This window comes from Pyxicephalus adspersus, chromosome 10, assembly GCF_032062135.1.
Source record: "Pyxicephalus adspersus chromosome 10, UCB_Pads_2.0, whole genome shotgun sequence".
Lineage (NCBI taxonomy): Eukaryota > Metazoa > Chordata > Amphibia > Anura > Pyxicephalidae > Pyxicephalus > Pyxicephalus adspersus.
In genome coordinates, this window is record NC_092867.1 from 20112114 (window position 1) to 20128221 (window position 16108).

Genomic DNA, 16108 nt, shown 5'->3' on the forward strand with positions numbered 1-16108 from the left:
ACATTTACAACCTCCCCCTTGAGAATGAGTATATGTACCAATACAATAATGAAATGATACTCCTTAATAAATCAACAGATTTTTTAAAAGAAAAATATTTGTTTTAGTGGTCAGGTTTCAGTGCATCTATATACTGGCTTTAAGTCTCTCACACTGACATTGGTACATTGATAATCTAATTTTACATTGCTACATTTCCAAACAATAACTAGTTACTAATTACTTACCTGGTACTTGATTAGACTGCTTTAATTCTAAAATATCCTTAATATATAATCTGGCATACACTAAGAACACTGGATCCAAACCCCATAAAAGTGCAGGTGGTTCTTCCATAGAACTTGGGTGCAGTCAGAGACCTGGGGATAAGATGAGAACAATAATTTTTACCATTATGTCTGAATACTGTAAAATAATGGCAATGTTCAACAGAAAGTATGCATTCGCTTATGATAATTTGCATGTTGGAGACCCTACGTTGTAGAGACTTTGTCACCGGGTCCTTGACAAAATTAAGCCCATGGGTCATATTTTATGGCCCTATTTCAACAGTAACCAAAAAAAAAACGAAGGCCAGTAACTTCCAAGGATTTTAGTAATAGTAGTTTTAATAGTAGTAGGATTAATAGTAGTAAGTGTTCATCATTTAGACACATCTATTATCGCCTTATGTAGACTAAACATTTGGTGAAATGCTTGAACCATGCAAATTTTACAAAAAAGGTTGCACTGTTTTGTTAAGTACATATGTCCATATTGAGTCCTAAATATTGTAAAACCCAGGAAAAAAAAATGACACCAAAGGAGGTACTTATTGCTCAATGGCATTCCAGTTACACAAGGTAAAATGTTAAGCATACTGACTACACCCTCTGTCTGGAGCACCCATGTTTCCACCTGATTTAATGAAGGCAGGATGAGAAAAGTCTGTAATAAAAACCAGTCTAACTACATTTCACAATACCCATATAAAACTACAAAAGCTCATATATTTTCTATAAAGGTGATGTGTTATTTTTATCTGTTCCCAAACAAGATAGGAACTGTTAGCTTTGGCCACAACTGACTGACGTTTGTACCTGAATGAATAAAGTATGTGATAAGATAAAATACATATAATAAGTGCAGGAAATATTACAGGGACCCTGTAGCCATTATGTCTGGATAACAGGTGCAAGAATTTAAGGGTTTTCATTGCTGCCATTGTAGTTCAGAGGCTCCTCCAAGTGTATATACACAATTACATTTTCTTATTTGCAACATGAACTACAGAACACCTTTCCATGGAGCATGCAGAATATTTTAGGAAAAACAGAAGACCAACATGAAACCGAATTCAGGTACTTACATAAATTACATTTTAGCATATTTTTTTAATGAAAACATATCTGCACTTGTAGGTGTTCTTTTACATCTGTTTCAAATTGAGGTTAAAAACTGCCTGCTGGCTCCAAGACGATAGACACTGGATGAACTCAACATTTATTTTCCAACTCAGTTAAATTAGTTATCTTTGCTCCATATAAGAAAGCTATTTTTTACAGCACCTGTTCTTTCTAGAGCTGCTCAGAGCAGTACCTTCCTAGTGATATTGCTTGGGAGAGGCTACTGGAATGAATTTCTGCCAAGTATTTTACATTGCTAGTATAGAGTTTGAAAGCCTCCCCTGCAAAATGAAGCCTCTGGATATGGAGTAAGCCAAGCCTTAAGCCAAATGGTGCAATTCCAGGTCACAGTTACAAAGTAAAGGATTTGACTCTTTGTAAACTTTTGTACTTTGGCACACCTGTCCCTCAACAGCTGATTTTCTGAGCTCAGGAACAACATCTTTTAGGTTTTTTGGTAATATTATCTATAATATGATATACTTGTACATAATATAATATAAAATATATTAAAATATAAAATAATATAATATAATACTATGTACTTTTTGCTTCTGTTCCCTCTTCTCCCTTTCCTTCAGTCTTTCCTATTATCAGAACAATCTTATTTTTTCCAGTTGTGTTTTTAAAGACTGATTTTTTTAAACATTCTTTATTTATAGGTTTTGCAAAGGACTGAATTTTAAAGAAAACTTAATAAGCTATTTTTCTATGTGCTCCGATATGTCAGTCTTAGCTCCTATGCTAACCTTTGCTCAATGGCAAGTCAAGTTAAGTCTTGAGAAGTTTTCAACTAAATGACTATATATTGGTAAATCCTGGCTTCTATTGGTAAAGAGTTTATTTTAATTGCATAGCAACATACATTATGAAAGTAAAAAGTAACTAGTTGTTGTAGGTTACAAAAATATTTTTTTTCTAGCTTTCATAGGGGTCTGTATTGACTGGCTTTGAGCTTGTCTCAATGGCATCAGTTTGAGACCAGTTTAAGATGCTTTTAGGATCATTCAGAACTCATTTGCATGTGCATCTGACCTCCTTCTGGCTTGTATTTGACCTTTTTCAAGTAGACTTTGCATTCCCAAACATTTTTATAAAATGCAAAAACTGCTTCAAGTGAACATCAATACAGACCCAAAATCAGTTTAGTTTTTTATAAAACTAAAAACTATTGGGCACATTTAAAACAAAGCATGGACATCCATAGCCACTCTGTAACCACTTTGTTACATTGCACTACTATATACACACCACAGACTATCTAATTAATAAACACTGAACCAGATTCTTTTTTAAGGCATACAGGTAGTCCCCAGGTTACATACGAGATGGGGACTGTAGATTGGTTTTTAAGTTAAATTTGTATGATTTCTCTTTGGTTAATGATTTACCTATATTTACCTATCTTTACCTATATAGAATATGGAAAACATGTTCCTACATACTGAATATGATGCCATAGACACTCTTATGTAAAATTGTAAACTAATGGTTACTGCAATTTAACGTATGAGTATTTATTGATATGCATAAGATATTATTGTCTTTAAGTTTGCTATTCTGCTCCCAAAGTCCCCTGAGGAAGCCTTCTAGGGCGAAACGCATCGGGAAGGGAGATATATGCTTATCTTTTATACCCTAAAACGTTTGAATATCCGTTAAGTTCAATGGGTACTCAATATTAATGTTCAGCAAATCGTCATTGTATTAATGTATAAATTGATGTACGTTTTATAAATTTTGGAACCTAATAAATGTATTTTGTTTTTAACATTCAACCATATAGTGCTTTTGAAAAGCTATTCTTTCACTTCCTTCTTTCTTAAAGTTTACTGTAAATTATAGGCTTGGCACTACCAGATTTACTCATTTATTAACAACATCCCTCCCCACTTTGGTAGCTTTCCAAATACTTTGAATTTGTATGTAAGTCAGAACAAGTACATTTTTTTAATGAATGCAATTAGGACAAATGTTAGTTTCAACATATTATTAGGCAGTGTGTTGTCAGTTACTGTATAAAATCTTCACTGTGAGTTAATCACAAACAAAGCAAAAAAAACAAAACTCTACAAAGCCTAGACATTCATTAACATCTGGAGCAAGCTGTGCTTTGATATGTAAAAAGAAACAACTACAGAGTTTGTCTTGGTCATTAAAGAGTTACAAGAGCTTGCAGAACAGCAAAAGACTTCTTCTACAAGTTATGGGAACGGCCCCTCCCCCCATCAAGCCTCCATCCTGCACAGGAGCGAGCAGGGAATCCCCTTTCTTTTCTAGGAGTTGTCTGTATGTCGGATGTCCTTAACTCGAGGACTACCTGTATTAGACAGTGAAATCCATCAAAGTCTGAGTTTCCATTATGTGTTTCATGGATCATTTTAGATATTCTCAACCCATAAGATCCAAAAACTAATGTGTCTTTCAAAAATAGGTAGAAATACAGATGTTAGTAGTGACAAGGCCTTACTAGACAGTGAAAGGAGAAGCATAGCTGAGTCATGAGCTCATCTTTATGTTAAGTTACTTTTTTTTACGATTATCAGCAAAGTAAACTCATTGGTTCCTTGTACTGCTTTTCTTCCTTTCAGACGTCAGGTTTGCTATAAAAAGATGGCGTACAAGATCGAACTCAGGTACTGCTTGAATTAAAAAAAATTGTTTTTATGATGTATTAATGAATATAAAGCTGGATTAATGTATTTTATGTCTGTCTAGGGTTTAGCTTTAACGATACACCTTTTTATGCCTAGAAAATAGAACAAGATATGCTTGCAAAACAACTGAAAACAGGCATGGATCTAATTACATTGTTTAATGAACATGTAAAGCTTTTCAGAGCTTACATCTGGCTAACAAATGACTATTCACAATCTCATACATAATTAAAGAAGGCAATTTCATATTACAGTACCCGTGGGTACTGCAGTGTATCACGTTACAGAAGAGTCAAGCAAATAAAGCTTAGTATTCAAAAACCCAGAGCAATGAATATAATGCCAATTGCTAAGATTCTCAATAGGCTAACCATACTGAAACTGTGCTCGTAGGGCACATTTATATATACCTGGATTTAAGATTTGAGAATCAGAATTAAAGCAAATTGCTTTCCTCTGTGAAACCTCTCCTGTAATTTTCACTTGAAAGGTGAAGTAAAAATCTAAACCACACACAAAAATGCTTATAATGCAAAAGGCATGAGGGATTAAAATGTTTATATAAACTTTTGAGAAAACAACAAGCAAATTTAAACTTTCAGGGCCTACTCACACCAACAGTGTTAGGCTGTGTTGGGCAGCCTTGGCCAACACAATTTCAAGACAAGAACAAGTGGCCTCAATTCACACCAATGCACTACAATGAATTGCAATGCACATGAAAATTAGGTGACCTTTGCATGCAAATGGAAGGTCCCACCAGCCCCTGCCACAAATGTTAATTTTTGCAATAAATAATTATCTTTTTTTCAGGTCCTGGGAAGTGTGGGCAAAGTCAAAGCTGCATCCTGAGCAATCAATATCACATGAGAATGAGAAACTCATTCTTGCAGGATTCCAAGTGCCCAGAATGAAGTAGTGATGTCACCTGCACCCTCTAAAACCTGGAAAGAGTTAATTGTTTACATCATTTAATGTTTTTAAACTTCCTATTTTTCTTAAAGGCGCTGGCAGGAAAGTAAAGCTTCCATCTGTTGAAGCTGTTAAGCTTGGCGCTTTTTATTTTCTCATGGGTTCAATTTAAAGCTCAGCTCTGGGCAAAATGTTTATAAATTCAAATAAACCACCTAACAGATGTTACATAAAAAAGAAGCAGCAAAGAAGCACATTGCAAACTTAATCATTCACAGTTTTAAGATGCTGAGCTGCACTGACTTGTTTTTACTATTTGTTGGTGTGTTTATTCCTGTTGTCTTGGGATATTACACACTGCTGAATTCTGGACAAAGCATTCTAGCCAGGGATAATAATAAAAACAAGTCACATTTCTTTTCAGCATAACGGAACAGTGTGCATTTATAGCCTGACAGAGGAATATGCTTTGCTATGCATTTAAACCTCTTCTTGCACATCTATTGCACCAATGCAAAATGGGATTATTACAGCACACTGACAACAAAAACAAAAAAGACAACAATATTTAGGGACTACATGCACTATATATGTATACTCCTGTTAAGAACCCTGGTCACATTAGTAAGAAAATTATTTCCGATAGTTTACTACATTTTAGATATTATCATTGTTCTTTTGCCAACTTCCTGTTCCAGTGACCACACAAGTCAGGGAAATCCTAACCCTTCTCCACCCTTTTTTGAAAAAAAGTGGTATGAGGATATGGGAAACTGTCTAAAGAAAGAATTCTTTCTGTGCAATTCCTCTGCTTGGACGTAATTTTATTACTCTATCAGGGAGCTCTTTCTATCGCTTGCACTCTTGGCAAATGACAATGCTGTCTCGATTCTTAACAGTTGATCTTTGTGGTTTGCACACCGAGAAACCACTTTTGTCACATCTGTACATTGTTTCCATCATGCTACTTCTGCAATACAAGAGAGGTTGCGAAAAGTTCAGCATATACAGAAAAACACATAGATGGGTTTGTCATTGCAACTAAGACCAACAAAAAATGGTCATTAATTAAGAAAGTCATTCTTGTTATCTGCTCTGCTTTGAGGATCTAGTACTGATCATTTTGCTGACTGCTTTCTTATTCTAGACCTATTAAATAAATGAACATTTCCTATTCAAATAGGACATTTTACTAAACCCCATCTGAATAGTTAAGCAAGTATTAGAAGGGAAAAAAACCAGAGGATAGTCAAATAGAACCTTATAATTAACCATTACATTACTAAGTTGAAGCTTCTGATGCGTATCCACTTCCTTTCCTACTTCTTATACCATATACAAATATAATTTAATTGATAGGTAAGTAGCCATTGCTCCTTGTATACCTTGCAATTATGACTAATGTGTACCTAAGCTACATTCTCGTTTTTAAAAACCTTCTTCCTTGTATTGGTATGAAAAACATTTTATTGTTTTAGTTATTACTGGCTAAATTATCATTTTATTCCAGTTATTCTAGATGTTGGGTCTAATTTAATAAAACTCTCCAAGGGTGGGGGGATCCACCAAACCTGAAATGGATCTGCTCCAGGATAAAAACATTTGCTAGCAAATGGCTTTTAAGAAATCCATTCCAGGTTTGCTGGATCACCCAGGTTCACTGATGAAAGTATATCTTCTCTCAAGCCCATTATTCTATGTGGACCGATCTTTCCTAGGTCCACTTACAGACACAATCCCTTCCTGGAGGCCTTATGAATTCACAGGCTAACTGGGAAGGGGTATGTTTTCTTTCCCAGTTGACATACCCGACATGCCTGATATGGCACAGTCTTTTTAGCAGACAACCATAAATATGCCACATCTCCATTTAAAGAAGTAGTAATGTTAACAAAGGGGATTTGATTAAAACAAAACTTTTGTCTTGCAATCCAATATACGTCAGAGCAGAGAGTAGAAAAAGCCATAGAAGAAGCCTTGTGTTTTATGGTGTTCCTGTACATTTCTCAGGAAATTTTCTAATTCTTACTATCTTACAAAGCTACACCCCTTTCCTCCTACTATTAGCATGACCTAACATAAAATTAAGCTCTGCTCTCTCTGATTTGTAAGGTCATTCAGTATGCTGTTGTGAAGGAGGTGAGGTACATAGTTTTCAAGATTGTCAAGTGTTGGTTTACAATTTAATTTGTACTCTTGTTCCAAGAGAGTGAATAAAACAGTTTATGATAAAAAAACAAACAAAAAAAAAAATCAGTTTTTTTAAATTAAAATAAATGTCTATATGCAAGTAACTGGTAAAAACAAGGGGTATTCTTAAAATGAACAGAGACCACAGTTGGATGTTATTAATGCATTTGTATTGGTACTATGTGTACTAGTGTACAGATGTAAAACACATGCTGCAAGAGGCAAAGCACCAAGTACACAGTGTAGTAAACCACATCAACAATCGGAATTCACTTTCATGCTGCCTTCCTAGTAGGAAAAATATGGCTGAAAGCCAAACTCATAGAACCAGTAATAACACCATCCTTTTTTATCCTCCAAATTTATATCCCTATCCCCTAACCAGCAAATGCTGCATCTCTTGGACATTACTAAGCCAATGCTCCATCCTTATTCCTAGTTTGACATTTTTTTTAAGGGAACCTTATGTGACTGTGGTACAGAATGTAATTTATTGGGGTCTGTTAAACCCCAAACATCTAAAGAAATGGCAAACTTTCTTCTTTAAGGTCAGCTTCACACCTGCCTCTAAATTGTGGGATCCCACGCTGGCATCTTACCAGCTGTTTGAACACTCCCAACGCACTGCTGGTTCTTAAAGAACTGGTGACTACACACTTGACAACCGGTAGCAGCAAGCAGTGCTAGTACATATTCCCTATGGAGCTGCTGCAGGGAGATGCAACCATGTAGAGTCTTCTAAGAGGCAGCAACTTCTGGCGTGATAAAGTGGTGGTGGTGAAGTGGTAAATGCACCGCAACCTAACAACAGAGGGGATTCCAGATATAAAACTCATCACAATTAATGTATTCTGATGGAAATAGATTTGCAGTCTTTACTGAATACATTATTAGGCATATTTCTTAGTATTTATATAGTGCCGGTGTATTACGCAACGCTGTACAAAGTCCATAGTCATGTCACTAGCTGTCTCTCAAAGGGGCTCACAAGCATTAAGGCATCCCTACCATAGTCATATGTCATTAATACAGTCTAAGGTCAATTTTAGGGAGAAGCCAATTAACCTATCTGCATGTTTACGAAATGTGGGAGGAAACCGGAGTACCAGGAGGAAACCCACGAAAACACACAGAGAAGCTGCAAACTCCATGCAGATACTGTCCTGGCCGAGATTCGAATCTAGGACCTAGCATTGCAAAGGCCAGAGTGCTAACCACTGAGCCACCAAGCATATGGTTCACAATGTTACTTTCCTTATAAGAGGATTCAGTGAATTTACATTGATCCTAAAGGAAATGTACAGTTTAAAACTTAGACATAAACAAAGATTAGAATTAGGTAAATCTTTGAATTATTTTATAAATAAATGAAAGCACAGATTAATCTTCTATACTGGCAACAGAGGCTATGTATCACCTATAAACTTGTTCCTAGGTCCTCTGCCCCTGGACCAAAAAGGTTCTATAACTCTGATTTCTGCTACTAGGAGGAGCTTCTGCAAAAATGTATTTGATCCCCTCTCCAAATGTTTAACATATCCTAGCTTTTCTTTTATTATGACTTCACCTAAGGCTGCATACACAAGTGCAATAATTGTCGTTGGAAAGGATCTTTCATGATCCTTTCCAACGACAAACTACTGCACGATGCATGAATGAGTGCTGTACATACAGCACCAATCTGTTTTATGGAGAGAGGAGGGGAAGAACAACGGATCGACACCCCGCTGCACTCTCTCCCCCTTCACTTCCATTAAGGTTTGCTCGTCGTCCATCATCCGTGGACCTGCCAGGACGGTCATTCGGACGATGGACGACGGGCGCTGTACACACGCCAGATTCTCGTCCAGAGACGATTATCGACCAAGAACCATTGGATGTGTGTACGTAGCCTAAAGCTACATACACACGTGCAATAATTGTTGTAGGAGAGGATCTTTAACAATCCTTTCCAGCGACTAAGGACTGCACATTGCATGAACTAGTGCTGTACATACAGCATCGTTCTGCTCTATGGAGAGGGGAGGGGGAGAACGACAGAGCGGCACCCCGCTCTCCCCCCTCACTTCTAATGAGATCGTTTGTCGTCCATCGTCCGTGGATCCACCAGGGCGGTTGTTCAGACGATGAAAGACGGGTGCTGTACACACACCAGATACATATGTACATACGCTCAGGGTCGATATCGGGCGAGAACATAGCTCTCCAAAAAGCCAAGCCTGTATTATCTCTTCCTGTTAACTGACTTGTTAACTGACACAGAGGTAGTACAATTGGGTAGGGTAAATTCCAGCATGATATAAAACTAACTTATATCTCATAATTGCTCATTTTAAGCAAAACTGAAACAATGTTTCCATAATTTCCCAGGTCATTTGTTGGTTTAAAAATATGCAATAGTATAGAAAAAAAAGAAAGGTTCTCTTCGCTGATTGATGGGAATGTGGCTATTCATTTTTTTTTACACTTTCCACTAAAAATAAAAATGCTGGGGTTTAGTGCTGTGTCTGTTGCTACATTTAGATAGTTTTCAACATGTAAATAGTAATGTCAGTGAAAGAACAATACAGGTAAAACTATCCATGATTAAAGTCTTGATTGTTCTCTAGTGTTCAAAATGACCAAATCTATTAAATTTAGCCTTAAGGAGGAAGTTGCAAGTGGTTGCACACGTGGTAAGTGAGATGGCAGGTCTAACTGGTGTCGCCATGGAAACCTCTGAATGTTCAGAGTCATGACTTGTGAGTTGGTGACCCAGATGATGTGAGCATAACAAAAATAATTTAACATGACAAACAAATAACCCTCTAGGCCTGAAGACAGCTTTGAACTAGAAAAAGCAGATTATAAAATCTCAAAGACTGTATAAAAAGACAATTAATATGCTGGCCTTGATTCACCTGATCTCACAAATTTTGTGCAAAATATTTTTCTATTTCAATTTTTGTAACCCAGAAAGCTTACTCTTGTTATATTTTTGTTGCTAATGGTATTTCTGCTTAAAGAAGCATGTATCAATTTTTTTCTCAAGTGAATAAAATTCTATTAAAAGCAAATTTATTTCACTTTTTTTTACTCTGAGGATGGTAGAACACCCTTGTCTGTAGTAAAAGAGAGAGGCATACCAAAAGCGGAAACAAAGTAATAAAAGTGGTATCTACTTACCAAGCCTAAATCATTAACAATGATAGGAAAGGAGGACAAAAGTTGGCTTTTTTTTGCAGATTATTTAGTGAATAAAACAATTACTTTTTAATTGATATAAGTTTCTCACATTAATTTAATTTGATGAGGCATAACATTACAAAAGGGGTTCATGGAACATAACATGTGACCATTTTTACATGTCGCAAACTATCATGTTCAAAATGATGAGGATTTGTCCTGTTTTCCGGCACGTTTCACACATTTGCTTCCTCAGGGGATACAGAGACTCACGTTGTTAGCCAAAGGAAGTTCAAACCCCCCCACTCTTTTTTTTCATGTCATCCTTTGGCTAACAACTGTCACCAATGTGAGTCTCTGTATCCCCTGAAAAAGATAATGTGCAAAATCCTTATTATCTTGAACGTGATAGTTTGTGACATGTAAAAATGGTCTCATGTTATCCTCCATGAGCCCACTTTGTAATGTTATGCCTCATCGATGTAAATTTATGCGTGAAACTTATATCAATTAAAAAGTAATTGTTTTATTTACTAAATATTCTTCCAAAAAGCCATCTTTTGTCTCCCTCCTCTCACTCCCCTTTGTCTGTGTTAAGCCCCTCAAAATTAATTCTTGGAGATGTTTTAAAGGCTAACACATTCACGGGATCCAGAGAAAAGTAGGAGCCAATTCAAAATTTTCAAAAACACACTGTATTATTGGAAGCAAGTTCTCTAGAAAACATTGGATTTGCATGAATTCTTTTCATTTGCAAAATACAGTAAAATCAGGCACATAGAATGAGCCAACAGCCTTTGATCACATGGGCCCCAGCTTAAACAAAAACAGTGGACCTGATTTATTATAGCTCTCTAAAACTGGAGAATATATCTCATCATGGGTGAACATGGGTGATCCAGCAAATCTGAAACAAATCTGGTTCCAGGATTAAAATTATTTGCAAACTAATATCAAATATTTTTTTAAAAAATCTGTTCCATGTTTGCTGGATCACCCACATTCTCCCATGATAGTCCATCTTCTCTAGTCTTGGAAAGCGGTAATAAATCAGGCTTGGTGTGTACAGAAAGTCTTTGCAAAGCCTTTGTAAACCATTTCCCAAGCTGCACTGAATCCTTTAAAAAAAATCAGTTCTAGTACTGGGTTGTTGGCACAGAGCTTTATATTAGTGCTGACTGTCCCTTTAAACAAGAGGCCATTAGGGTTCAGATGATGCCTGCTAGCAGCCTATTTAAAGTGAGTCAGCACTCCCATTAAAGTGAACGTATCATTGACAGATTATATAAAATGCCATTTTTTAACTCATTCTGAAGAATGTTAATTGCTTGGATGTAAAGCTAATCTGTAAATGTCAGTAGTTTCAGCCACAGCCTGAAACAAACATACAGATAACTGTATGACAAGTTGTGTGACAATTAGCTGAACACCTGAGCTGTATACTCTTTCTGGGTCAGAAATACAAAAGGTTCAGAAGAAAATATTCAGCAGATGATCAGAACATCAACCTAAATGTTTCAAAACCAAGTCAAATGTCACCTCAATCTCTTTAAGATCTTTGTAAAGTATTGCAATTAACCACCCCAAATTGCAGCTGAATAGTAAATTATGAAGTTGGTGGGAATTGCTCTTATAGATTCTTACTTTTTTTTTTCTATGAGGAGTTGTTTTACCAGAAATATACATTTAATGGAACGATTGTCCTCTACATACCTGTATTGTCGAGTGATGATTCTGATTTTAAGCTTTGTACAACTATTATTATTATTAAACAGGATTTATATATATACAACTATGTTTACACTCTTGGTTTTACTATGTGATGTGAAAACCGCTTTCATTTATATCTTGTCTAAAAAACAGTACTGAAATATAAAGTGTACCTGCTATGGATAATCTATGTAAAATGCCATTGATAAACCAATTTTAAAGCAAATTAGTTGTCTGAATGTTATGCTGATCCTCTGATTTTAGTAACTCGGGTATAACAAGTATGCAGATAATTGTATGACAAATTGTGAGGCAGAATCAGATGAATACCTGAGCTGTATACACATTGTGGGTCAGTGATTTAGAAGGCATTAGAAGCAGAGGATTAGAACATCAACCAGGATTTTTGGAACCAGGCAGCTTAAATATTTGTTCAGTATATGTTTACTTTAAATTATTCCACAAGGCTATTGAATCATGTTGCATACAATGTTCTATACAAATTGTAGCCCATGTGAACAAGTCCTAAAAGAGAACAAGCTTCTAGGCAGACTGGAAATATACACTTGTTTATATTATTACCTGCAGAGCCACTCTACTATTTCCAAAACCAACTTTTCTTCTAAGATCACCCCTCTGCTTATTAGACTAAGTGATGGCTTGTATTCATTGTCCGGTGAGCAATCTGGAGGCTGGATAGGTAATTCAATTTATGTAGGTACAACACATCTTCCTTGCATTAGATCTGACGCATATCTGAGGTTAAAAATAACGTTTTGCACGTTTACTGTTGGCATACAGAAACATACATATTTTCACAGGAAATAAAACTTAATGTTACATACAAAACGTATTACTTTATGATATAATGATAAACTTTAGCAGTAACCTCAAGCACTGCATCAAAACCACAACAGGCAATTTCTATATGAACAGTTTTAACCCAAGCCCTTTAAGCACAGCTGGTATTTATGAAGGTTGTGCTGCTAGGAAGTAAAGTCTTTTCTTGTCCAATGAAAAACCTGGTAAAAAAACACCCCCCTAGGGTCACTCTTTGCGCTTCCAATGACCCACTACTGACTTCCTCACTCATAACCTTACATGCACGGCTCCAAGACTTTTCTAGAGCTGCCCCGACTCTCTGGAATGGTCTTCCTCGTCGTATTCGGCTTGGTTCTACTTTCTGCTCATTTAAAAGAGAACCCATCTTTTCAAACTTGCATACCTATTTTCTTCTGTTTCCTAAACCCTCACTACTACCCACCACTCCACCCCCCCTTTCAGGAAGAATTGTTTTATATCAAATGTGCCCATCATATTTTGCTGCCTACTCACCCACTTGAAACCCCAATATCCTTGACAGGATTTTGGGGGCCATTTTTCAGGGTACACAGTGGGTCACTGAAGTTTTGTGCATCTCATAATGTGCATCCCTAGCCCAATGGGGTTGTAAAATAGGTTGGCTTGTCATAAATATTGGCAGAAACTTCATTTATTTCGAGCTTCCTATTATGAGACCCTAAACCTGGTTTGTAAGTGTCAAAGGACCCTCACAGGTGCCACTTTTATGGTAAACACCACAACTTTGGGGCCCCACAATTCGGAAGACAGGGCCCCATTCACATGACCATAGAAGTGGCTATATGGGTTACTATGGCATTTATATGCTATAGTGTCAAATAAAGAATATATAATAGTGGGAGATGCCCCCAAACAGCACAAAGGCCACTGATGAATCAACATTTAAGACACAACTGATGTCTACCCCAATGTGTCAGCTCATTTTGATTGAACGACTCTTTCACACAGTGATTAGTCGAATTAAATTACAGTAAGATGTTTCCCTTAAAAACAATAGTTAAAGCGTACATAAACTCAGAAATTTCACTTTACATAAAAAGGCCTAGGCAATTGAGAATGATCAGGAGCGCAAAGTCTCCTGGGATACCTACGTCATGCCTCCTGGGAGGGTCTTGAGTGCGCCTTCTGCGCATGCCTCGAGCATGCACAGAAGGACCCCTTACGCCAAAAGGGAGAAAAAAAAGGCTATTTCACGCATGTGCAGTGAAACTGGCAGTTTTTTCCCCCAATTACGTCACCTGATCTCCCTCCTGGGTTGGGTGACGTAGGAAGAAGAACCAGGATGAAAAGGAAATGGTGGCGCCTGGAGCGAAGACGGATGCCGGGACGAGGAGGGACCAGAAGGAAGAGACCTCCCGACTGATTGACTGTGCTGGGGGATTAAGGGTAAGTGATTTTTGTTTTGGGGACTTTTCAGTTTAGTTCCTCTTTAATTAGTTGATCGAGAATGAATGGGAGTGCCCAGCCTCCCGGGATACCTACGTCACCCATCCTGGGAGGCATTTGGGTGCTTATTCTTTGCATGTCCAAGCATCTCAGGCATGCGCAGAAATGCACATTTTTCCCCCCCAACTCTACCACCTGATATTGCGTCTGGGTTGGGTGAAGTAAGAAGACCTAGTTAGAAAAGGAGAAGATGGCAGCGCCTGGAGCTCCGGCCCAAAGACGGATACTGGGACGAAGCTAGTTCTGATGGATGAGACCTCAGGACCTATCGACTGTGCTGCGGGATTGAAGGTAAGTGTATTTTTTGTTTTAGGCATTTTTGAGTTTAGTTGATCTTTAAATCACTAAAATAAAACCAGGAAAAAGTCATTGAACCCTTTGCAACTTTCACGTGTCTATCTCACGCCCAGGCCCAGAGTGTCAATAAAGTTAGATGACAGAAAAAAAAACACTCATGTTGCCTGGGGAACACGTGCGCGCTCAGTATCTGTGAAGGCTCCTTGTCGGGGGCGCGCACAGGCCTGGCACAGAGGAAGTGACCGTGTCTCTTGTTTTCCCTGCGCTCCGAGTCTATTCCGCTATCTTACCTCTTCCTTGTGTTCGGGTGTCAGGGCGGGAGACGGGCATCCTACACAGCGCTCGGGTCACTCCCCCGCCTCTTCCTCCTCCTTCTCCTCCTCCAGCCAGGCCGTGTGATAATGGGCTGGGCCTGACAGTAATGTGCGAGCTGCCCGCGGCCTGCTAAGGGATCCTGGGCAGGTGTATTGTGACATCCCTCCTCCTTACCTGAGTGACATTCCAGACACCCCGGGTTACTGAGCATTCTGTGACACTGCTGGCTTCCTGTGACTCCTGGATCACCCCTGACAACCATTGGGATCTACCCAGGGTAATCATTCACCCTAAAAGGGTCCTAAAGGATAAACAAGGAAATCAAAGACGGGATCCAGGTGGATAGAACTCTGCAGGATTGGTCAGCAAGCAAAAGAGAAACCTTAAAGGATCACAAGAAGATCACAAAGGGATCTGATTTATAACCACCATCACAAACTATCTGAAAATCTCCGATCAAGTGTGATCTCCTCTCTGTATAGTGGAAGGGGCATGAAGCCAGCTGCCCCCCACTGACAGGGTAAACACATTCAGCTCCCCATCCAGGGCTGGGGATTGGGCAGCAGCCACCAAAAACAGAGGAAATGTCTTTCTTTAACTTCAGGAGGATCTTTAAGCTCGGTGGAGACAAGAAGAAGAAGCAATATGAACATGTCAAAAGGGATCAGAACCCAGAAGAGATCTGGGAGATCATAGGGGAACTGGGTGATGGAGCTTTTGGGAAAGTGTATAAGGTGAGAGAAAATCGAGGTGGTATAGTGAGGATACTGTGTATTATCTGCGTTTATCTTTCTATAAACCTAAACTAAGGGATTGGCAATTTTATTACTAAACAGGATTTATATAGCACCAACATATTTTGCGGGGCTGTACATTAATTAAGGCTTGCAAATGACAGACAGTGACACAGAAGGAGGAGAGGAACCTGCCCCGAGGAGCTTACAATCTAGGTGGTGGGGGGAAGACTCATACAATAGTGACCCACCTTGCATCTCTAAGGGCTAATCTCCCCTCCTATTGTGTGTTACTTCCCCCACCTCCTGGATTGTAAGCTCTTCGGGGCAGGGTCCTCTCCTCCTCCTGTGTCACTGTCTGTATTCGTCTGTCATTTGCAACCCCTATTTAATGTACAACTCAGTGTATTATGTTGGTGCTATATAAATCCTGTTT

The 16108-nt window shown here is 38.1% G+C and overlaps 2 protein-coding genes across 3 annotated transcripts in view; one reads left to right on the forward strand and one right to left on the reverse strand.

Annotated features, from left to right (window-relative positions):
• The window catches only part of STN1 (STN1 subunit of CST complex), a 31341-nt gene extending 16291 nt beyond the window's left edge, over positions 1 to 15050 (reverse strand). Inside the window, exons 1-3 of one of the 2 annotated variants that reach the window (XM_072424236.1) lie at positions 14914 to 15029; positions 12602 to 12775; positions 228 to 359 (exon numbers count right to left, since the gene is read on the reverse strand). In XM_072424236.1, coding sequence (XP_072280337.1) covers positions 228 to 336 — 109 coding nt within the window. In that variant the 5' untranslated portion in view covers positions 337 to 359; positions 12602 to 12775; positions 14914 to 15029. Of the gene's footprint in view, positions 1 to 227; positions 360 to 12601; positions 12776 to 14913 lie in introns of both variants that reach the window. The other variant, XM_072424237.1, reaches the window with a different exon arrangement.
• Positions 15051 to 15460: 410 nt separating this feature from the next.
• SLK (STE20 like kinase) overlaps positions 15461 to 16108 on the forward strand; it is a gene marked incomplete in the record, with an annotated part of 49344 nt that continues 48696 nt past the window's right edge. Inside the window, 1 exon segment of the mRNA XM_072424235.1 lies at positions 15461 to 15672. Within this exon segment, the coding sequence (XP_072280336.1) occupies positions 15523 to 15672 (150 nt within the window).